Source organism: Mustela lutreola, chromosome 16 (assembly GCF_030435805.1).
Source record: "Mustela lutreola isolate mMusLut2 chromosome 16, mMusLut2.pri, whole genome shotgun sequence".
Classification (NCBI taxonomy): Eukaryota; Metazoa; Chordata; class Mammalia; order Carnivora; family Mustelidae; genus Mustela; species Mustela lutreola.
In genome coordinates this window covers 10,663,147-10,688,772 of record NC_081305.1, presented here as the reverse complement: position 1 = coordinate 10,688,772, position 25,626 = coordinate 10,663,147, and the positions used below count along the sequence as shown (strand labels likewise).

Here is a 25,626-nt window from a genome sequence, read left to right as displayed (position 1 = left end):
TCTTAATATTATATAATTGGTTCGAGTTTGGGTTTGTTTGTTTATTTGGTTTTGGTTTTGTTTATTACATTAGCACTTTCAGTGTTTTGTTGAGAGGTGTTTCTCTCCGTTCTCATGGGATTTAAGGAACCCTCCCTGTAGTTCCAGCTAATGCCAAACAGGGACCCCTGTCAAAAAACAGGCCAATAGAGGAAAAAAAGAAAAGCAGGAGCCATCGATTCTTCCATCGATTCTTCCGGTGCTCCTCATTTTGCCCACTGTTCGGATGCCTTCTGAACACTGACCTCATGTTTATTTATATCCAGATATTCCTTTATTGCCTGGATACATTCACTTGGTTTCTATAGACCGGGTACTGGAATCCTTCTGAAAGCATTTGTTTTATTTTCAGCCTTTGCTAATTACTTCAGAGAACTCATCGACCATTAAGTTCAAGGAGTTATTTCTTACTTGATCACTTCTCATATATTTTGATGTAAATAAGGGCATAGCAGCTTTATAAAGCAGGACAAATGATAAATGATCAGAAATTATATTTCAAGCATTTTTAAGAGTTCTGTTTTAATACAAAATTCAACAGATTCCCTTTATATCTTTTGTTCCTTAATAATCTTGTTTTATTACTCTCACTGCAAAAGAGAAGCCTGTTTGTGACTTACTTGGCTAAGACACATTTGGGATTTCTAATGAATTTATATACTCCTTATTTCTATCATCAATTCTTTCATTCAATAAATAGTTAATGAGCGTCTTCTCTGAGTAGGGCGCTGCACTAAACGACCTAATCATAATCTTGCAACCACTCAACTGACTTCTTGAAGGGTATGGAAATAGTCGGGAGTACTCGGAATACATAACTTTTCTTTTAGTAACATGCTAGAAACTCGGTTGTGAAATTGACATAGATATTTCTTGATATACAAAAACTGAGAAAGGGCTGCAACCAAAGCTATGGCAATTTAAAATCTGTCAGTATCTTGGAAATAGCCTTACTATTCTTGGAAATTGAGAAGGCTGAAACAGTCCTCGAATTTTTCAGTGAAATCTGCTGCAGTTCGCCTGAACGTGAACTTTTATCCTTTGTATGAATTTTAACTTCATAGAAATGAAGTCACTAGATAGTGTGTGTGATAGGAATCCTGGCCTTAATTTGATTTCAGGAAGTTGTAATGGTTAGAGTACTGTTATTATATCAGAAGACTGGGTTGGAACAGACTTGAGTCTTTCGCCATCAATCCTGTGTTATAATTTTAATAAATATATCTAAGAGATTTCATCTTTATGATGGCAATTGATTTGGCTTTTGATATTCCCATATGTGTTCGGATCCAAGGACTGCCTTAGTGAACATTTTATAAACTAAGATCTTTAGTATGTTTAAGTCAAGTCACTGAAAACTAGAAAGAAAAGGCAGAAAGATCTCTGAAAAAAATGTTACATTCACTATTAAGACAAATCTGTTATATAACTCCCTTCTTTTCACTCACAGGTAACCAAGAAAATTGACAATTTGTGATGCTATGGAAAGGACTCTTATTTTTTAAAACGGCGTAGGGACGGGAAGGCCACTGGCTGTGAGAGGCCACATCAGTGTCTTCTTTCTGTCTTTACCTCTTCCCCATGAGTGGGCCCCTCTTAGGAAAGGGACCCAACCAAGTTAATAAAAACTATACTTACACAAAAAATATTAATTTATCAATTTGTAACATTACTATCACACAAATCAGAAAAATTTTTAAAATTTCTAGATGATAATACTTTACTGGGGGTTAAATTTTAATTTAAAAGCTTACACTGAATTAGTGCAAAGTAGATAAAAAATCAGTAAAAAAAAAAATAAGTAAAAATTAGAACCAATTTAATGTAGCTCCTACTGAGACCAGAAAGGAGCTCTCTGCATTCCTGATAGTATGTTTCAGTGGAAGAGACAAGAGGCAGCAAATAAAAGAGTAAATAGTAAGACAAAATAGATCTTATTTGTCATATAAGTTTTTGATGTAATGCTTATTTTATACATGCATGCACATACGCATATATATATATTTGTGTGTGTGTGTGTGTGTGTGTGTGTGTGTATGTGCAGCTTCAGATAATGGTAAATACTATAAAATGTCAGGAAATGACTTGGGTTGGGGGGGCTTCTACTTGATGTGGGGTAGTCAGGGGAATGCTCTCTGAAGGCCTTACCTTTGAAGAGAGGCCAGAGAAAGCAAAGGAGGGAGCTTGAGAACATCTGAAGGGAGAGAATTCCTGGCCGAGGGACCGTACTCAACGTGAAGAGAAGGAGCCTTTGTGGTCGGTAGAGAGAGTCGGTCTGAGGGAAGGCGTGGTGTCAATCATCATCAAGTTATATACTGGGCCTTGTGAGACCATGGGGAGGAATTTGGCTTTTATTCTGAGGTACAGAGGAGTGGCTAGATCTAATGGACATTTTTTTTTTTTTGAAGATTTTATTTATTTATTTGACAGATAAAGATCCCAAGTAGGCAGAGAGACAGGCAGAAAGAGGAGGAAGCAGGCTCCCCGCTGAGCAGAGAGCCCGATGTGGGGCTCTATCCCAGGACCCTGAGATCATGACCTGATCTCTAAGGCAGAGGCTTGAATCCACTGAGCCACCCAGGCGCCCTAATGGACATTTTCCACGTCTCTCTTGCTGCTGTGAAGAACATGGATTGAGGGAATGGGGTAGAAGCCACCTAGAGCAGTGATCCCCGTGGGAGATGGCGGTGGCAGGGACTGGAGAGGAGATGGTGAAAACCAGCCGTGGGCCATCTTGAAGTGTAGACACACACAACTTGTGCTGGATTGGTTGTTGCTGGTAGTGTGTTACTTCTTATCCCTGCTAATCTTCTTGGGGACAAGGTGCTTCTTGGTAGGTCCCTGGGATCCTCACAACATTTCTCAGTTTTTAATTTCAACTGAAGTTCATGTTTCTCATTCTCTTCCTTTATCATAATTTGTAGGATAATTCAAGCTGTTCCCGGACCCCTCAGTCTGGATTATATACTATAAGCCCTGCAAACCATAGTCCCACCAGACTGCGAAAGACCGCTGGTCGTTCTTCGCAGCCCAGAGAAAATATTTCCCTTTCTCCCTTTTCTTCAGTGAGATCCCACCCACCCCACAATGACACACTCCCAAGAAACTGGGCTTCTCTCTTCATATGTTCTGTGCTAGCACACGGTCAGATATCGAAGGGATGCTCTCTTGGGCACTGTTTCCCCGCGTTTGAATACCTCCGGTATTCAGAGCTAAATCTGTTCTCTGAGCCACGACTCAGGGATGCCTGGGAGTCTGTGCTCTGATTCAACAAAAATGATCTTCTGGTTCAGATTTTAAAGAGTAATTTCATTCCCCTCACTTTAAAGTTCAAGAGTTTAATTTGTAGTTCACCCTTCCATCTTAAAAATAATTATGGCTAATCAGTATTTTTAAGTATACATAATGACTGTCATTCATTTTGGGGTATCAGGATATAGTGAGATAAATGTAACTGCCAAGAGTGAGTCTATAGTGTAACTTTTACTCCTAAATAATGTTTGAATCCAGACAATGATGGTGATGATAGCTGTAAGTTACACAGAAACACAGTTCTTTATAAACACGGGACCAAACTATAAGACTAAGCTAATGTTAGTCCAAGATAATGTTAGTATCGCAGCACTTAGTAGCTTTTACCAAAAATGTGCCTTCCTTTTTATAAACAAATTTGGCAGAAAACATTAACACTCTTGTGGAATATTTCAAATACCAAATAAAGTTACTTTATAAAACTACAAATATGAAACATAAGAAATTTTGATAATATAGAACTATGTTTCTTTGAGATATATCTGTAACATTTTTACCTATAAGTAAAGTGTTGTGGATATATGCATATATATTCCTTTTTATTTCCTTTATAGTCTCCATCTCACTGTGCTACCTCAGCCAGGCCTATGTTGATGATACTTACTGACATTACATTTTTTTGAAATTAAGGATTTTGGTGGTCGCTCAGTAGTGACTAGTGGAATGGGACAACCTGAAAGCATCTGATATGTTTTCCCAATCGCTGCCTTCAGTCTCTCCCTTAAAAAGCAGTTGTAAAGTGTGTCTGCATCTCAGAGTGAAACTCTGGGGCAAGACTGATGCTTTACCTTCTGAGCAAAATCAGTAAAAAGAAATAGAAGGAATGATTAAAAATGTGATTCAACTGAGCAACAATGATATATGACGATTAAAATAGAAAGAAGAAAATGAGAGTCTCGGAGGTAGAACTAGGTTCATCTACAGCAAAGAATTATAGAACACAACAATCCCTGTAGTTTCAAAGGTTGGAACAATTGTCTTCAGTTAACTAAACTGTAGGATGCCATGCAACGTGAAGGAGTAATAAAATAATGAACATAAAACCTTGTATGAAGAAGTCAAAGCGGTCGACGAGAATGGAATGTGATAAATTAGAACCAGTGAACACCAGTGCAGTGACCATCTCCTCCCCTTCCCCGCTGTCCCAACCATCACATTGCTCTTTGTAATAAAAAAGATGATTCACCTTGTAGTTGTAGCCCATCTTTCCCCATTCTGGCTTTTAATTATGGCACTGGGTCTTTCCTGACCTTTTCACATTCTTTCACTTTCTCCTTTCTGTATGTGCGTGATTTACGACCCGAGTTGAACAGTTCTATTCAGAGGTGCTATTTGTTACTCTAAAAAATAAGTTTAGTGGCATGATGTTAATTGGTGTATTAAACATATGCCCTTGACCCTGTTACACTGAGGACTCTGGCGAGAGTCATTGCTGTTATCATTCCCCTGCAAACATTCTCCAACCACGGAAATGATGGAGGGAAAAGAATCAATCATTTTTTTTTTTTTTCTAAGCTGAAATGTGACAGTGGTCATTTTCTATTTTGGTTTGTAAACTCAGCATTTTTCTTAGAAGCTTCTTAAATTAGCCTTGAATTGATTTTCATTCAACTAGCTCTGCAATTTTTGTTTGCAATCCAAATTCTTTTACTGACAGGTTTTTAAATGGGGCACAGTCCATCGCAGTACTTTGCGACTCGGACCTGGGAGAGAAGTGAGAACTCCTGACATAGACTCAGAAGTCATTTGCATTGCATTTGAATTGCATCAAATCCACAGATGCTTGTTGAGCTTCTAGCGCAGACCGTTTCTAATTGTCATACACAAAGGTTAATATTGAGCTCTGAGCTTATGGAAGCTCTGAAGGCTGGTTCTCACCCTCAGTGGCACATGAGTGTCACCCAGGGATCTTTTGGGAAACTGACAATATCAGTAAAAAGATAGATTTATTTCTGGTGGATAGGCTTTCGTGGGCTTGTAAAGTTGGATACCACAAATACAGCCTTATACTGGTCCTTCAGTGAACATATCCTTGTATTTCTGTTGGGTCTGTACCCTAACAGTGGAATTACTGGGTCATAAGATGGGCATATGTTAAGCATTAAGAGACACTGCCAAATAGCTATTGACCATTTGGATACCCTCCTTATGACGTGGCTATTCAAATCTGTTGCCCATTTTCTATAGGGTTGTCTTCTTCAAAAAAAAGGTGGGGGAACTGGGTGTCTCAGTCAGTTAAATGTCTGACTCTTGATCTCAGCTTAGGTCTTGATCTCACAGTTGTGGTTTCAAGCCACAACTGTGGCTTGAAAAAAAAAATTTCTAAGAACTCTGTGTGTATTTTGGATTCATTTCAGATACATTTATTCCCAATTTCTTCTCTCTCTTTGGATTGTATTTTCATATGTGTAATGGTGTCTTTTGATGAGCAGGGGTTATTAATTACAATATAGTCTAGAATTTGTCTTTTTACTTTTAGTTTACGTTTTGTAGGCTAAAATAGTTATGGGAAGAGAATGTCAAAAAGTTTTACATTTGAATATTTTTTATTTCAATCTGATTTTTCTTTTGTTGTAAATACGTTCCCACACACCAAAGCGCAGTGCAATGAAAGCCACATTTCTCTTTCATGCAATCATATCATTTACTTCAATTGTGTTCTTCTCTCCTCCTTGAGATGTCTTTTTCATGATCAGCTTAAGAAGCACTCAGTGTACTTTTGCATGGTTTAGTGAGCAAATCTTAGTGACTGTTGACTGAAATCAGAATTCATGTGGGCTCTTTTAGGAGCAGAGACTATGACTCAGACCACCGGCAGTTCATTTCTTTAAAATGTGCCTTAGGTCAAACCAGAGAGGTGCTGTGGCCTTGGCATGTGAGTAAACTAAGTAGACCCACATTTTTCTGCTGGGAGTACCACGAGGGCCTGTTCTCACTACTGACTTTGATTCAGGGACCAGTGCCAGCATTTTCTGCCCTGTGACACTGTTGCTTACTACACTCGCTTCCTTTTCAGCTGTAATAGTTCTTTGAACATGAGGGAGAACAGCCCTCCCCCCTCGACTCTCCTAGGGTCAGTGAGGAATATTCCATGATAAAATTATAGCTGGGGTCCAGTCTCACAGCTCTGTACATTAATGTACCATTTCTTCAAGGCTCAGCCATCCCAAGGATGACTGGGTAGGTCAGGATTAAAGATCCAGTACGTAATATAGAGGAGACCATTTTTTTTCCCTTCAGTCCCCTGACTTGGTCCTGGGCCCAGCCTGCGTGGGCTATCACTTTCCCGTTCCAAATTCCTCTCAGTGGTCAGAGCCTCAGCTGCCTTTCTCTGCCACAGTGCCATGGTCAGAGAGAGCCCCTGTACTCTGCCAGACCCATTTCTATAACTTCAAATTTTAAAGAGAAACGTGGGATCTTGATTTTTTTTTATTCTAAGGCCTCTGGGCAAATATACAGTTGTTCCCAGTTAATCCTCAATAACATTCAAGCACAGTACCTAAATAATTTGCCATTAAAAAATTAAAGGTGTTCCTGCTTCCAAACCAAAAAAAAAAAAAAAAAAAATTGGCAAAGGAAAGAGCCAGCTCATATTTCATGACAATAGCATCTGTCACTTAGACTCACTTCCTGAGAGTAATGAACATGATAAAAGGGTTGGAGTCAGTCTCTGTTCATCACCTAGTGCACCTATTAGGTACAGATCCCAGTACTGTTATGTAAGTGAACAGATTTAGTTTTATTCCTTCATGTAGGAAGGTTAGGCATGAGTTTCACAGGATACCTAGTGTTTGTGAAGTTCCAGAATTCATTATATCTGATATAGCGTGGCAGGTAAATTGATAGGAAATTAATTGGAAGACAGTTCCAAACATAATAGCTCAGTGGAAACATCCAGAATCAATTAATCAAACTGCAGCTCATTTTAATTGGACCTACTCTAACCCTGAAAAGTCGTTGGAATCTTTAATTAAGCTTTCAAGCTGAATACTGTTTACACTGGCTGTGTTCTCCAGGATAGTTCTTCTTAAAATAAGAAGTTATTAACTTGAAACCTAATGGAAAAGCAAAAATCCTCAACACATGTATGACATATATGTTTATGTTTAATTAGACATTTTTTCCTGAATATTTTTAAAGTGTAGTTTAAAACTATTTGATTAAAGGGGCGCCTGGGTGGCTCAGTCGGTTAAGGGTCTGCCTTCGGCTCAGGTCATGATCTCTGGGTCCTGAGATTGAGGCCCATGTCGGGCTACCTGCTCAGTGGGGAGTCTGCTTCCTGCCCCCTCTTTCTGCTCCCCTCTCCCCACTCGTGCTCCTCATGGTCTCTCATGCACTCTCTCTCTCAAATAAATAAAATCTTTAAAAAAATACTCTGATTAGGTAAACATTAATTCTTCACAAGTACACAATTCAGAAATCCTGTTTGCAAGGCTGGGTTTTGATTTTCTTCTCACTATTACAATATATGTATTTCATACATGTATGTGGGTTTTTTTTTTCTTTAATATCCCCATCCTCTAAACTTCTTGTCTACCAGGTACCTATTTCTGCCATTAACATCATGTGTTTCCCTGTCCACGTCTACCACTAGACCATGAGCTCTATGAGGGCACATCAGTGTAATTCTGTACCTCGCATGTCAGACACCATGCCCAGTGAGGAACTCCTAAGTAGAGCTTCTAGAACTGAAATGCTGTTCAACCCAAAATGATCTAAGGAATAGAAGAAAATGAAAATGATCTTTTTTGACCATGTTTTGGTGTGGAGACACACTTTGCAATAAAAAGCCCACCGTAGGTTCTTGCCCTTTCCTGCCTATAACTGAGTGGGTTTATTTTAGTATTTCCTCAGCTGTGCCTATGGGCTTGTCTCTGGAATTCCCTATGCCTCTAGCTCCTCATCATCTAGAACAAAGTAAAATAAATAAGAATAAACAAGCTGGGGCAGATAAAAAGGAATTGTATTCAGCTGTTGGATTCCCATGCTATTTAGTTATTATGATGTCACTAGCAAAAGGAGTTCAACTCCTAAAGCAGAGAGACTTGCTGCTTCAGAGTGATAAATGCTTACTGGGCCATGATGTAACATTACTGTTACAGGATGATAACGTTATTTTAAATCATGATATATCATGATTTGAAGTACTATAACATGAAATAAATGATATACACCAGGAATCCACCTGTAATTCAGTCTTTCCAGCGCCTGGCCCTCTTCCAAAGAGTTTCCGGGCCAAAGCTAAAAGCAAGACTGTGGGCTTCCTTACTCAACAAAGAAAACTCCAGCAAGGACGCTAAGAGAATTTGGTCAAAGTCTTAACTCTGAGCTCTCGATATTCTATTGAGGTGAGTTGGCAAAGTGTGAGAATAAGGAGGCCTGAAGCTAAGGTGAGTATCAGTTTAGATGTGGCAGGAAAAGAAGGGTCCTGAGAAGAAGGGGAGAAGAGAGACTTCTGGAATGGAAGGGGACAGAGTAGATGTAGGAGAAAGGAGACAAGAATATTGTCAGCTATTCTGAGACTCTGGGATGAGATGAACTCCTTGCTCCCTGCCATGCCTACGTAAACTGGAACTGGACCATGTCTGGTTCCATATCATGCTACATCTGGATTTATAAATAGAAAATATGACTTCATTGTATTTGAATCATAGAAGAGGCACAAATTATGTCAGCTGAAGCAATTTCAATACACAAAATTTAAGTACAGGTGCCTGAATGGGGACCCTTATGTCTATGAATCTGAATTATAAATACCATTAGTGAAATGAGTCCAGAATTCTTAGAAATTCTTTTAGTTTTCCCTTCATGGTATTTCATTATTCAAAAATGTAGACTTAATGGATTCAGAAACATTGCTTGGGTTTTGGGTTTTATCCTCATTCTCAGGCTCAGAGGCCCAGACTACCCTCTGTGGCCAATAGTGTTCCCTCTTTGAAGCACCAAGCACCCAGCTCCACCCTGCCTCCACCTGCCCCCAGCATAATCCAATTTAAGGAGCCAGTGTGTTAACTGATTATTAATAATCAGTCATTAATGTCAATTGCTGATCAATTAGTTAAGATTGTAAATAGTTACTGCACAGCTCTTCTGCGTCAGACACAGTTCTGTGTGCTGATATATGCTGATAATACACAAAGTCAGTTGGTAAAATGTAAAACCTGGTGGACGGTGACAAAGGTCTATTTACATAGGGTCTTTCTGGCCAACTCTTGGCTCTGAAGTTTAAAAAACCCCAAATATGTTTAATCTCTGAGGATAAGAAGATGTTAAGCCATGTAGGCCAGATGCAGAGTGCGCTACGTGAAGTGGTAGAGGAGGGAGCCGCATGTCCTAGGAAGAGACAGTCTGTACAGAGCAGGTCTAAGATCTGGAGGTGAGACCGTATCATCTGTTCAGCGACAAAGCTCTGTTTTAGAGGACCCATGACCATCTGACACCTCTAAGTAGAATCACTTGGACTATTTAGATTAGAGTACTACTTTCCCACTTCAGGTTCTGAGTATTAACATATGGTGTTCTGGACACGTGGTGAAGATCCTCTTAGAGCTTACATGCTAATCAGGATCGTGCTGATGAAATGTGGGGTCAAGGGACTGCCTGAATAAGATCCGCATCCCAGGTTGATTGTTTATTGTTTCAATTCCCAGCCCTTATTTCGGGCCCACAGAATCAGTATTTCTTGGAGCAAGTCTGTATTTTTACGAAGGCTTCCATGTGACACTCATATTCCTTAAGGTTTGAGAGCCTCTGCCTTATAACTGCAGGGTCTGATTCCACTCAGACACTGTAAACCTCTTCAGGGGTCACTTGACAAGTCATATTGTCAGGTATTAGCCAATAAGTGCTACATCACTGTCTCTCCATCAACCCCCTCTCCCCAGTTTGCTGAGAATCCTTCTGAGCTTACATTAATCCACACTGGACCAGTATTGAGAAAAAATGCACTGGGAAGTATGGCAGACAAACACGAATAATCTCAGTAACCTCGTTTTTGATGGAAGAATAACGACCAAAGACGACATCGGTGCGCAGTCATCAGAAGAACTCAAGGAGTCTTTCGTAATGCTCAATAAGTCAACAGCACACCAGCATCAGGATCGGGTTTCAGTATGAAGAATTCGCCACACTTACCCACAAATATATGCTGATTTAAAATTGTACAAAAAAAAAAAAAATCTTCTACATAAGACTATCAATCCATTAACTTATTTTGCATGAGACTAAGATATAGCCTTATTCTGTTCTTTGAAGTAGTTCTTTTTTTTTTTTTTTAAGATTTTTTATTTATTTGACAGACAGACCACAAGTAGGCAGAGAGGCAGGCAGAGAGAGAGGAGGCTCGATGCGAGGCTCGATCCCAGGACCCTGGGATCATGACCTGAGCCGAAGGCAGAGGCTTTAACCACTGAGCCACCCAGGCGCCCTGTTCTTTGAAAGAAACTAAAAACAACAACCAAGAAAACCACCTCTCCGATTTACATTTTAATAAATCCTTTTTAGAAAACCAATATGTAACAGATTCAACCCTGGGAAAAAATTGAATTCTCATTTTTATCTTCTTGAATTCTCTCAATATTCTGTCACAAATTGTGTTCCCCAAATTTATTGGCTCATCTGGTTTTGCCCATTCCCTGTAAGGCCACAGCGTTGGTCCTTCTTTGTGAGGTCTCAGTTTTATCTGGTCCTGAATCCTGAATAAAACATGGAGGAACATGTTTCCATTCACCGTATTTCCCTCTTAGGTGGAACGGCCACCAGACAGAGGGGCTTTCTGGGCTGCATTCGGTCTCTGCAGCTGAACGGAGTGTCCCTGGACCTGGAAGAAAGAGCTAAGGTGACACCCGGAGTGGAGCCGGGTTGTAGAGGGCACTGCAGCAGCTACGGAAAGTTGTGTCAGAATGGAGGGAAATGCAGAGAAAAGCTCAGCGGGTTCTCTTGTGACTGCACCTTCTCTGCGTATGCAGGGCCTTTCTGCTCCAAAGGTAAGTATGGCATGGGGTATCCAGTGTGAAGAAAACATCTTGTCATTTTCTCGGTAGCTAATTTGAAAGAGAAATAGTTCCATTTCTGATTTTTTTTCTTCAAATTACCTGTTTCATGCTAATCCCATTTCATTTCTTGGATATTTGCCTCATTTCTTAAAAAACTAGTATCTATTAATAATAAAACCTCTCAAGTTGCCTCTAGATGTCTTAAAGTATTGGCTGCTTCATCTGCTTTTTTCTATTTAATTTTGATGCTCTTAAAGATTATAGCTGTCAACAACCTGTCCCATGGGGCAGCTCTCTATTTTAAAATCTTTAAAGGCATTATTGTTATTTTTAATGAAGATAGTCAACCATGAAAAGAGACTTAGGAAGTATTGTGTTTTGGTTTTTGCCAAACAAATATTTTTCCCAAGAATAAAAATAACTTTTCCATTAAATATGCATGTGTAACAAAATAGAGATACTCCAGCATTTTTCTCTATGATGTGGGCAATATCTGTGAAGTAAAATAGTGGAATGTTTTTCAGTTTGTCTTGTTCACAGACCTATGTCATGGAAGAAAGGAACATCTGAGTGTAGTATTAAGTGTTCTGGATGGACTTCTCTGAATACACAAACATTTGTTATGCTTTCATAGTTGCTCCTAGAAAACTGCCATCATGTTTAATTCAGTTGCTTTATTTGAGTGTGTCTGGGCTACTGAACCTTTTCCTGAAGGAGGCTAACAAAAATTGCCTCCAAATTGAAGCAATTCCTGCTTTGCAAAGAAAGTCCTTGGGATTATTTCATGGAAAGTGGGTTAAAAGTCATGTACTTTTTATCAGAACTAAGTTATAATTTCAAGTCAACCTCTAATAATAACTCACACACCACTGCTCTCATTCTAGGAGGCTGTTCACAGTTAGAGTTAGAGGGCGCCTGGGTAGCTTAGTGCACTTAGTGCCTGACTCTTGGTCTTGGCCTGGGTCTCAATCTCAGTCAGATTTTGATCTCAGGTCATGAGTTCTAAACAAAGTGAGAACAAAGACCACATCTTCCCAAGAACATGTCTTTACTTTTTGAATCTGAATGATTTCTAGTTCAGCTTGCTAACTGCAATCAAGAATACTACTCTGCATCTGTGTATCATGTTGCATACAAAAAGTGTGTTGCACATAATAAAAATAATAAAACAAGCAAACAAAAACACTCTTCAAGTGCCGAGGGAATGAAAATGTTGCTGTGTCACCCCGCGAGCATCATTTACAGCTCATGTTCCACAACTGGTTCCACTTTATAGTAATGGAGAGAAGTAGAGTTCAAGGATCCAACTCTAATTATTCCTCCAGTATCCTCCTCATTTTCATACATAAATAAAAAATATGTGGTGTGTGTGCATGCACATGCATGTGTGTGTGAATTTGGGATATTTGTCTCATATAAGTAAAATACTACACTTTTGTAAAACTAAAAGAGGCTGGATAGTTCCTTGTGTTGATCACTGCTACACAGATGCTGCTGCCCTCTCTTACATGAACGCTGGACTTAGCTTCTTTTCATAAGGCACAATAAATAGGGGAAAGTGTTTAGGTAAAAAGGAACATTTCTGCCTGTTGATCCTGGAAGGTAAGAGGACCCCTCAAACTTCCTTCCTGTTACAGGAAGACTAGTGTATTCTATCTACAGAATAATAGATGGGACTAAAAATTTAAATAAGAAAATGGTTGGCAAGAGAGAAAAAAGCCAAAAATCCTGGTTTATGTCTGAAGTCAGAGTGGAGGACGTTATGCTTTCAATTATAAGGTTAACTAGCAAATTAATTACATATAATTCTAACATAAAGCCATTTCAAGGACCATCATAAAAGTTCTATTAACTTTCTGTGTTATTTAGTTCCGGTTTGGAGCTATTTGTTTTATCTATACAATTTGTTATTTTTAATTAAAAACATCAATATAACTGAAACAAGATCCTTGTACTTAATTTTTAACATAAAATGTGTGTATCATTTCAGAGATTTCTGCATATTTTGGATCTGGCTCATCTGTGATTTACAATTTTCAAGAAAATTATTCCTTAAATAAAAATTCCAGCTCCCACGCTGCTTCATTTCATGGCGATATGAAGCTGAGCAGAGAAATGATCAAATTTAGCTTTCGAACAACACGAGCACCAAGCTTACTGCTTTATGTGAGCTCCTTTTATAAAGAATACCTTTCAGTTATCATTGCCAAAAATGGTGAGTGCTTTTTTGATGAGAGAGAGAGAGAAAATTGAATTAGAACATTAGATTAGTAATAATAGGGATTGTTCTCATGTTCTTGCCTCTCAAACTACAAACAGGAAGAAAAGTGTGCCTGTTCTTTGTATTCAATTTTTTTTTTCAGTAATATCCTATAAATTTAATCTAAGAGGACTATTTAACATTTTAAGATAGCTTTAGCTTATAATTTTAGTAATTTCACATATTCAGTGTTCATTTTTTATTTCTATAAAATACTTACCATATTTTATTATTGCTAGAAGCTCTTTACTATTCCGTATAAGATCAGTCTCAATTTTATGGTTCATTTTGAAAGAAGATGCCTATTTGTATATAGTAAATACTTCCTCCAATTAAAAGTAGAGAGATTTTGAGGGAATGTTAACAACCTAACATTATATATAGGAATAGATCCACAAAATAATCTGTTGGTTCTAACGGTCAGCAATGAAATTGTCATGGGAAATGTTGGTACATCAGTGCAGGGCAAGGGCTTGTGGATTAGGACATGTGTATATTACAGAAGCCTTGTCACTGCTGATGTTTTTTTCTCCTCTCTATATCCAGATTAAAGATAAAAATTCCATAGATAAATTATCTGAGTGAGGAAAATAAGTTTATAAACTTGAATGTATCATTTCAACTCAAATAAATATGGCCCAAGGGCACAGAACACTAAGATAAAAATAATATTGTTAAATAAGTATATTTACCTTCACTGTCTATCTTTTGAGCTTGAAGCTTATCTATACATTAGGATATTTCCTTGGCTAAATTGGAGCTACCTTGTGAAATAAATTGGCATCTTTGCAGGCAGCTAAGTGAGATACTAATTCTCATGGTAAGTTTGGCCAAAAACCATTGATTTCATCCTACTCTCATTCCAAAATCTATGACTGTGACCATGTGGAAATATTTTTCATCTTTAGTAAAACTCCATTTGCTTATAAAAATTCCGTTAATCAGTTGCATTTTAGGAGTGGCAGATGTATATTTTTCAAAGATGAGATTATGGAAGCACTTAATGCAATATTCCACAACAGTCTGGCATTTCATAATATACGAAGGTGTGTTTTTTAAGTTAGAGGCTAGTATAGAGATTTGCTTATGCTTAACTGCATATCTGACTTCTAGGGGAAAAGTTGAAGATTTGCAGGAAAGGCTACTTATTGGCAACATCCTTGGTCTTGATCTTGAAAATAGTGCAATTTAACATAGAAGCTGACTTCTAAGAATTATGAGGAAAGGAGACCTCCAATAAGCTACTGTGAATTTCCCACCAGAAACTGAAAGCTAAAAAGAATACTCTCTGAGTTTTGAAAAGTAGCTTTTAAACTAGAATTTTAACTAAAAAGATCACTTCTCTTCCCTACTTTAGGAAGTTTGCAGATCAGGTACAAGCTAAATAGATATCAAGAACCTGATGTCGTTAACTTTGATTTCAAAAACATGGCGGATGGACAGCTTCACCATGTAGAGATTAACAGAGAAGAAGGAGTGGTCTTCGTAGAGGTAATATAATAAATTCAAGAGAATTAGTGGTTACCATTACGATTGCCCAGCATGAAGGACTGTCGGCAGAATTATGATAATGAATAGATTGAAGATGTCCTTCCAATGTTGCTCCTGCACAGACCATAGACAGACTGCCAAATGTGGTCTAGTTTTTGAAAGGATAAAGATTCTGTCCAAGATATGATTAATATTTGATACCCCAAATGCCACATTTTCCTCATTTATTTTACATCGTTCAGGGGGGAAAGCTGTCTATTTTATCATACATACAACTAGTGAAGAGCTATTACTACTCTCATGAAACAAATAGAATTGTTCATTCTACCAGTTTTTAAAGAAAAGCACGAAAGTTTTGGACCTCTACACAGAGGAAGATGTCTTAGCTGAATGACTCAAGTGAAAATACCAACCTTGGTAAAAGTTTCAAGATGAAAAAACTCATATCTTGTTGGTTTTTTTTTTTTTAAGCTTTATGAACTTTGGATTTCTCATATAGTAGAGAAAATTACAATGCTGTAAGGGGATAGAAGATGGGGTGCACTGCTATCTGAGGGTAGAAGAGGAGGTTTAGGAAATGTCATTCACCTTTGTAAATGGCTCTTTAAATTTTGTTTTTTATAATCTCTGGGGCCACACTAACAATTGCCTATTTTACCATTTTTCTTCTGTCTTCTGTGGATTTTTGTCCTCTTCCCAACAAAATGGCATCCATCTGGCTGTTTGTACCTCATGTGACAATTCTATAGATCGATGATAATGCAGAGAGACAAGTCCACCTGTCATCAGGTACAGAATTCAGTGCCATCAGGTCTCTTGTACTGGGCAGGATTTTAGGTAAGTAAGGGCACGACGCTCCCCTAATCATGACACAAAAAGATCAGAAGAGTCATAGTCCAAGTGTACGCACATGCACACAGGCCACACACAAACTGATCACGCCAAAAGAAATGCCCTGTTTTATTTTGAGGACAAAATGAGTGATAATCGAGGCAAAACCAGTAACTTCTCAGGGGTTTATGTAACTGTGTGCAGGGACGTCCTGCTGAGCAGGCATGGTCCTTTGACAAAAATGCCACTGTGGTCTCCACGTAATGAAACATGATATTGTTCTCACACTTCAAAAATATCAAACAATAAAGGTAGAAATAACAGACTATGTATCAATCACCTGCCAAATACACAGGCTGTCATCTAATGATCAAACCAGGACTAGACCTAAGAGAGAAGGGAGGGGAGAGCGGGGGCTTTTCTTCCAGGTTTGTGAATCTGTTTTAGGTGCTTGCTTGGATCCTCTTTGCTTTGTTGAAAGGTGGTAGTAGCTCGCCGCTCTGGCTGGAACCCTGTGTCTACTTAAATGTCTTGTGGTTATTATTTATATCCACCAATTCCTTCTGATAGAAGCATACCCTTGCCATTTTAACATCAAAATATATATACATTTTTTTATACTTGCCAACAAGGACTAGGTGGAAAGAGGAACAGTACATTTTGAAAGGGTTTTCTTTTTAGTTATAAGTAAATTATAAAGAAGAGTGATACTTAACATGATTTGGTGGGGATGGAGACCTCTTGTAGTCCAATGTTCATCTCTTGATTGATATTTGATGCTAGCCTGGAATATTTCCCCTCAGACAGTAAATGGAATCTTTTATTTTTTGAACTCTTCAGTTATTTGTACCTTGACTAATTATTCCTAACATTTCCTGAACATAATCTCAGAATTCTGAGAAATATTTGATTAAACCCGTGGGTGAGTGATCAAAATATTGGTCCTTGAGAAGGTTAATAGTTAAATTTATGAATATGTATAGGTTTTCTAGGACTATGAGCACCGAAATTGTGTGCTCTCAATCTACAAACAAACGGAAATACGAGTTGCAATGTTCTCTCAGTATGCTAGAGTGGACATGTGCAAAGTACTTCTTAGATATTTGGAAGCTTACCTGAAAAATTCCAAGTGAGTATCATCATGTAAATTATGTAAATTCGACTATAGCAATAAAAAAATCAAATAAATATAACAAATCCTGATCTCAAGAGTTCCTCAGTCTAGCAGGGTCTGAGATGAGGCATTACATAAAAATGTAAAACACAAGATAGAAAATTTTAACAGCCATGCATAATGTTAGTACAATCATATTTTTGAAGAATAAAATCTTCAAATTTAATGCCACAGTTACTGATGAAAATACCTTTTGTGAGTAGAAATATGTTAAATATATTATAAAACAATTGGGAAACTTATCTGCATTCTATTAGGAGGATTGTATTAGTCAAATAGTAGAATAATAACATTCATTATATAAATATCTGTTTCCCTTTTTGTAAATGAGGAGGGAGATTAGTAGGGAATTAAAGATGTTAATGTTTTTATTCAAGAATAGCATATTATTAAAATGCATATCACTCATACTGAAAAATAAGATTAAAGTCCAGATTCAGCAATGAACTTTATAGTCTGAATCAATTCTTCTCCTAAAAGTATAGGTAAGAATGTATATGGTGTGTACCTAAGGTTAGGATCTTGACCAAGGACCAAGAACTAATCCTCTATTCAAGTCATTTGTAATTCAAAGGAGAATAATAATTTATGGTATATGAATTTACAATTAAATATATGTAGTATATTATTATATTTTAATATGGTATATTAATTTGTAGTAAAATAGTTGCAAAAATGGAGCTGTTAATTTTCCAGAGAATTGTTCTTAGAGTTTCTTATTACATTAGGCTGGGTCTTCTTAGAGTTTCTTATTACATTAGGCTGGGTCTTCCAAGAAGCTGTCACCAAGTCAAAATCAACCACGTGAGGATTTTATTCAGGGAACAACTTATAAAAAAGAAAGTGAGGTGGGAGCTGGTCAAGAATGGAGAGCCATCAGATGGCCATGCAACTCTGCCTCCTAATGAAGGAAAGAGAATGAAAAAGTTAGAAGGATCTTGGAAGTTTGTGCCATGTCAGAAGGGTTGAGCAGTCTTTGGGGAGCCCTTGAGTCCGCCAGCCATCGGAAGAATCTCCTGTTTCCCAAGAAGGAGCCTGCCTTAGGAATCCCTGCTGTGATCAGCCACCACTGAGAGCCACTCACAGGAAGCATGACCTTGGCCCAAATATAAAGATAGGTTTCAGAGGGCCCTAGGTCAGTTACTCTCCTCTAGTTGGAGGCCTGCAAGGACTTTGTCATGGCCCCACATATATCAAATATGTTTTTCTATTTGGAAGCTCATTTTTCTTAGATTCATTTAGCGCATACTTTGTGATCTGTGTGACGTGTTGTGTACACAGAGAGTGCCATTCAGCAAAGTGGACATTGTGTCTGCCCTCACAGAGCTTTTGTTTAGTGGGCACACACACAATTGTCACACACAATGTCCCTGTGTATGCAGTTGAGTATAATGGGCCTTATATCACTTTAGATAAAATAGTTCCAAATTGCCCCCCAAATAAAAATGAGTTGTAATATTTATGTTATTTTATGATTTCTGAATATTTCTTTTAAGGGAGCAGAATATAAACATTCATCAATCATTTTTTTTTTTTTTGGAGTGGCAATTTGTCTGCCTTTTCAACCAAAGCCTGAAGGATATGACCATTCATTGCTATTATAGATGGAAACCCAGAAACAAGGACCTATTTTCCTTCTTTCAACTTTCTCCATTACTCATTTCTTAAATTTAGGAAGAACTATGGACATTATTTTGGATGATTGTCACTGAACAAACATTACTAGCAGATACTCAAAAAGAAGGTAAATTTTAGAAATAATATCAAACAGTATTATGACAACATGGAAACCATCTCTAACTCCCTATTACATTTAAGTTAAGGACTCAGTAACCTTGACAGTAATAATCATTAGTAGTCGGGAGGTGTGGTGGGAAGATCAAGGTTTTAGCCAAGCAGCTTAGTTCAGATCCTTCTATGATCAAGAGTACATTAAATCTGCTCTTCATAGCCGTATCTCATTGTGAGATTAAGCTCTGAATTCTGTGTCTAGATACTTTTATATGTTATTATAGATTTCTAATTTATTTTAGTAAAAATTGGATGATTTGCACTTACCTGAGCGGTAGCTTTTGCACATTAGAGGTCTTGATCAATAGTGATTATTCCTTGGGCACCTGCGTGGCTCAGTTGGTTAAGTGTCTGCCTAGGCTCAGGTCATGATCTCTGGGTCCTGGCATCGAGCCCCATGTCGAAATGAATAAATAAAATCTTTAAGAAAATAGTGATTATTCCTCTCTCCTGAGGACACAGAGCCAGGAGGTAGCTCAGTTCACTGCAGTGGAGATTAGGCCACATGTAGATAATGTCTGTAGTCAGCAAGGAAAGGACAGCCAGTCTCCACTGAGAGCTGGAGGAACAACTTCTAGTGTGTCAGGAATCCTTTATGTAAAACTCACTTCAGTGCCTAGAGGCAGGGAGAAATCAGATGACCTAAGTCCTGATTATGTAATTATATTGTGATAGGACACATAAGAGAATGGTTATTTTAAAAGCAGATTTTAAAAGAGAAGTACAGCTTAGAAGAGCAGTAAGAAGTCTCAATTTCTTTTCTTCAGGTGGATTTTTTAATATTTTAGCAATTATAATGTCATAGACTATCTTTGATGCATAGAGCGGCTTCATCCTTGTGGAGGCTCTAATTGTTTCCATAGAATTAATGGCATTATTTTGAACTGGCCGTACCTAGAAGCTTAAAAACACCTTTCTCCTCATCATGATACAGGAGGATAGATCAAAGTGTCCGGTCCCAAACCCAGAAAACAGTCGGGTTGCTGAAACACGTATCTGATTTTAATTATAGAGCACGTGGTGTGGTAGACGTTGAGATGTTGTCAGAGACTCATAGAATCACAAGGATGTGCTCCAGGTAGGAAGGATGGGTTTGCTCCTTTGACAACGATATCACCCTGATCGCTTTCATTTGGCAAACATACGAAAACAGAGCTCTCCTTACACTTCAAAGAAAATACTGAATGATAAAAGCAAAAGTCACAAATCCCAAATTATATATTTATCAGCTGCCAAAACTAGACACCTTTGTACCATGATAAAACTAGAATAATTCCTAAAGTAAAAAAGAGAAGGCAATTGTTTATTTCTTTAGTTACTGACATGCTTTAAAATGTAACTGCACCAGGAATAAGTAAAAAAATAAAGCCATTGTCAGGGAATTACACTGTCATGTGAGTGACTTTATTAAAGAGCAGGAACTGGTGGAAGAGAAGAGAGAATGAGGTCGGCAGGAGAGTGCGCACAGGAGCTCCGGGCGCAGAGCACGGAGATGCGGGCCAGGCCGGCCTAGTGATGAGCCACGGGACTGGTCCGGTGGAATAAGAGCAGTGAAATGTGAATTCTGCTAGTGTTGTCTTTTGGGTATACTAGAAGGTTAGAGCTGGTTTCCATGTCATCATAGTACAAATTGATATTATTACCTAAAAATTACCCTCCTTGATAACTGTTACTAATGCTTATTAATGAGGACTGGAGATAAAACTTTGTTCCTATGGTTCGTTTCCTTTGTAAAAGGAGCCCTGGAGGACAAGAGGGGAAGCAATTTTTTCCTTTCCAGTCTTCCTTCTGAAAAGGCAAACAGTCTGACGTCTTTTCTCTATTAAGTATGTTGCTCACGTGTATTAAGGACTGATGTCGAGGTGAACGATTCCTCATCAGCTCCGCTAGGAGAACTATTAACTTCAACATCATATAAGAAGAGATGTAATTGATCTGAGGAACTATGCAGGCATAAAGTTGCTTTGCTAACTCATTAAGGTTTCGTTGGGTCACAATGCCACACTTGAAAAAAGACACTCCGTGAAGACCCTTCTATAACCTTGAGATTGCACCAGACCTTGCACGGAAACATGTGCTCACATCCTGAACGATGTCACCCACTGTGGAATGACGGAAGAATCTCTGTTCGAAGGCGGAGTGAAGTTTACAGTCACTATTACTTGTTTGTGTCAGATCTGTTATGGTCCCGGAACGCTGACCGGCTGTAGTTCCTTGGTCCTTCTGGTGTGGGAAGAACCAGGCGGCCTCAGACACACTTGGCTCACATTCCTGCATAACTAACAGTCTGCATTACATTCATTTTTACATCCAAAACTCACTGTAAAATGAAGTTCTGAGTTCTGTTTATGGATTGCTTTTCTGTTAGAAGAGTTTTCTAAAAGCCTGCAGATGTTTTTCAGTCATTCTCTGCTGGGCAGTAGCCTTGATATATTTAGAGGCAATGACCCGTAGGGATCATTGATCTCTTCTGAGGCTGCAGAGCCAGGAAGTAGCTCAGATTTCTGCAGTGGAGATTTAGGCCAGATGTAAATAAAGTGTGTAGTCAGCGGGAAGAGAGTGTCTACTCCATCTCATAGAGGAGCTATAGGAACAAACGTCAGTCTCGGTGATATTTTATGTAAAACCTGCTTCAAAGCCAAGGGGCTACATAAGACAGTTTGATTAGATTCCTTAAGGGACACTGTGATTGTGTAAATGTCTGTGACACTTAAGACAGGTTATATTCAAAGCAAAAGAGAAGTACGGGTTGCCCAGAGATATCGAACTATAAATAGCTTCTGTATTAATCAGATTTTCAAGGTTATATCTCTGAGCAGTAGGTTTGGTTGGCAAATAAATACGTTTTATGAATAACTGCTTCCTTATCCATGTAGCATTTGCTGACTGCTTTGCCATTTTACTTTTGCACTGACTCTTGTTTATTGAATCCTGGTCGTAATTGCATGTAATGATGAAGATGTCGTGCCGGGTCTTAGCCATGCTCCCCCTCTGACATGTTCTGGCAGGCCTTCTTACCCTTACTTTTACGTGTTAGAGATGCTGAGATTCTTTTGAAACAAGGTCCCTCTTGCTAGGTATAGCCAACCTATTTGGTTTTGTTTTCTGAGGTTTTCTGTTAGTTTGGTAATGAGAGCCACAATAATTTCCATGAAGCCCTCCTTAAGATGTTCTTCCATTTACTTCACGGCCTTTCCAGAAACAGTTCTCTTTCCAGGTATAGAAATGCTCTTCATACGAATTTTAATTCCTTGGGACTCTTATTTTTCTTGCAGGCTTTTTGTTTAAAAGTTTCTTCTTTAACAAAGCAGAAGTCATTCCCTCTGTTAGAAAATACAGTTGAGGCTAATTTTTTATAGGCAAGATTATTAAAAAAATCTGAGTCTGTTAAGGGTTTTTATAACCAGAAATATCTAAAACATGATTGAGTCCTCTCAGGATTTGTGTCAAGCAGGAGACGTCGGTCTTCAATTCCTCCATCCTCCCTGTTCTAATCGTTAAATGGTGTTGGCATTTCAGGAGTCCGATAATCGGAAAGATAGGTATTTTTCTCATTGGCTTTATTAGCACAATTGTCAATGTCCAGTAAGATATCTAATGCCATGTATTTCTAAGGCCAGTTTTGCTTATGAACAACATAGTATAGCTGTTCATTTTGTTTGGACTCAGTTCTGGGGAGGTAGCTGAAGAAGCCTGTGCAGTGCCTTTCCTCCTGGTTCTAATTCCTACCCATTGACTCTCCTGAATATAGGGGTTGTTGGTCCAGCCCAGCAGGCAGGGGGAAGCCTGGAGGTTGCCAGTGAAGAAAGTGTTGGGGGACTCCTTGGCCTCTGGTTGGAAGAGAGTTAGGGGCCAGCCTAGGAAAGTCTTGGAGGGCGGACCCTAAATTGTATAGATCCCTCCCCTCCACTTGGAAATGCTTGGCTTGCAGATATCTTTGGACCCCATGGGGCGAGGTCAGCATTGAAAACGTCATTGTGCCCGTTTACCCTCTTTGCCAAAGAAGGGAGCAACTTGAAACTTGAGGAGTTCCTGAGTTTTGCAGAGGATGGTCTGAAGTTTGAGTCCTCTCTCTCTGGAGGTTCCATGAGTCCTTGGCCTACAGCCGTCACTGGCCTGGGGCAACTCCATGGTCTCCCTTCTCTGGTGTCAGCCACCAGGACGTCAGTGACTGAAAAGCTCCTAGCAGATGAGAAAAGCAACTCCATTTTTAAGAAGATGCAATAACCAAAAAAGAAGAAGATGATGATGATTTAACAATAAAATGGGAGAAGAAACAAAGCCACCGGAATCATTCCCTATGACAATAAGCCTTTTCAGGGAAACAGTCACCATTACAATGAAACTTAGTAAGAGCACTTGCTTTTAGCAAAGCAACCAAAAGACCTGGAAGAACTAAAACATATGGTTGTTCCAGACCAAAAATGTCAAAGTAAGAAAGAGTGATCTTTGTTGAAACTTGAATTCATCACCTAGAAGATCAAGTGAATGAAGCACTTGACTCACACAAAATTAAGTCCTAAATGATAAAAATCAGGTGGGAAGAGTAAAATCCCTTAGAATATGCAGAGGAGACCCCATGTGAATAATCAGAACAAAAAGATAAAAAAATTGGAGGTGAATGGGGTGCCTGGTGGTACCTTTGGTTAAGTGCCCAACTCTTGGTTTCAGCTCAGGTCTGGTTGTGAGATCTAGCCCTGCATTGGGCTCCAAGCTCACTGGGGAACCTGCTTGAGGATTCTCTCCTCCTCCCAACACCTCTTGCTCATTCTCCCTCTCTCTCATTCTTTGTAAAAATTAAAGCTAAAAAAAAAAAATGAAGGTGAAGCAATAGTTGTTTGCACAATGTATGAAATTTTCTAGGCTAAAGAAAATCTTTGTGTCACCACATGATAAGGGCCCACCATGTTCTATGAAAAATTCCTAAATCATCAAATTTTTAAAAAAATTTGAGGAAGAAAAGTAATAGAGCCAGAACATGCTAGAATTATATCTGCAGATTCCTAAGGGAACAGGACTATGAAGAGTCAACCTTAAAAGAGACACACAGGGGCACCTGGGTGGCTCAGTGGGTTAAGCCGCTGCCTTCGGCTCAGGTCATGATCTCAGGGTCCTGGGATCGAGTCCTGAATCGGGCTCCCTGCTGGGCGGGGAGCCTGCTTCCCTCTCTCTCTGTCTACTGTGATCTCTCTCTCTGTCAAATAAATAAATAAAATTTAAAAAAAAAAAAAAAGAGACACACAAAAATCACCTAATCCTTCCAGATAAATTTCTGTTCCAGACATACTCCATCACACTTTCTAAGTCATTTCTTCAGATCATCACCACTCTAGTGGTTTCTAGATCATCACCGCTCATTCCTGTTTCTGTGTTTATTTTCTGACTCTGCTACTAGAATGTGAGATGCCTGATATGCAGGGAATCTATTTCCTTTCTTGGTAGCTCTTAAAACAAATATCAGTTGATTAACTGCCCACTTTAAGTTTTAGAATTTAAAGTATTTTATACAGTAACTTGTAATATGTAAAATGTTTTGGACTTGAAGGTATAGTTTTTAATATCCCTCTCAGGGCACCTGGGTGGCTCAGTTCAGTTAAGCATCCACCTCTTAGTTTTCGGCTCAAGTCCTGATCTCATGGGTGGTGAGATCAAGCCCCCCATCATTGGGGTCCATGCTCAGCAGAAGTCTGCTGGGATATTCTCTCTCTCTGCACTTTATCCCACTAGCTCTTTTTCTCACTCTCCCAAACAAGAAAATCTTTTTTAAAAAGTAAAATAGAATTCATCTCCTATCAGATTTGTACCAGAGAAGTGAATCTTACCTATTTACATTTTTTTCTAGTTCAAAAGATAAGATTTTTTTAAAGTCTACAGAAATTGTAATCAAGATTTTAACATGGTGGAATAAATGTGAAAAGCACTGTCTTGGCTATGCTGCTATTAATGTATGTTTTCTTTTCTTATTAAAGTAAAAAAAAAAAAAATCCCAAAGCAAGAATGCTGTCTTTCTAAACATAAATATATTTGAATGTATATCCATTCAAGTGAGCGAATGCTCTGTGTTGGGAGTTAGTTCTTGGCTTCTGCACGTGGACGGAATGGTTTCTAGTAACAGCATGATGCTGGGGGTTGAGGGTCACCTATGGGTCTAGGGAGCCCACCTTTGCGCAGTGATGTGGGATGGCCTGGTGGTCCGAACTTGGCCTTCTAAGATGGAGAATGCTTAAGCCCAAGTGCCATGTATCTGTCCCCCACAGCAGGAGAGGAAGGTCGTCCCTCTGCTGTTCAGACTGGAGGATGACGTTCGTGATACTCACCATTTAATCAGCATTTTTTTTTTTAAGATTTTATTTATTTATTTGGCAGAGACACAGCAAGAGAGGGAACACAAGCAGGGGGAATGGTAGAGGGAGAAGCAGGCTTCCCACTGAGCAGGGAGCCTGATTCAGGGCTCGATCCCAGGACCCCAGGATCGTGACCTGGGCCGGAGGAAGACACTTAATGACTGAGCCACCCAGGCACCCCTTAATCAGCATTTTTATCATTAGGTATAAAGTGTGATTGGAAATGGAACAAAACAGGTGTTCTTCAGAATTCTTAACATAACAAGTGGGTTCAATCAGAGCTGAATTGTCCAGAGTCACTTCAAGACTAGCTGCTCTCAAGCCAAAAAAATAAATAATAACAAAATAAATAAGAGGCACTGCAGAAGATAGGAACAGAGGAGAGAAAAC

The 25,626-nt window shown here is 38.8% G+C and overlaps 1 protein-coding gene across 3 annotated transcripts in view; it reads left to right on the top strand.

The window, feature by feature from the left end:
* CNTNAP4 (contactin associated protein family member 4) overlaps nt 1–25,626 on the top strand; it is a 255,310-nt gene that overhangs the window by 215,025 nt on the left and 14,659 nt on the right. For all 3 annotated transcript variants that reach the window (XM_059152233.1, XM_059152232.1, XM_059152231.1), the window contains exons 18-21: nt 11,097–11,336; nt 13,336–13,560; nt 14,963–15,096; nt 15,846–15,933. In XM_059152233.1, coding sequence (XP_059008216.1) covers nt 11,097–11,336; nt 13,336–13,560; nt 14,963–15,096; nt 15,846–15,933 — 687 coding nt within the window. The remainder of the gene's footprint in view (nt 1–11,096; nt 11,337–13,335; nt 13,561–14,962; nt 15,097–15,845; nt 15,934–25,626) is intronic.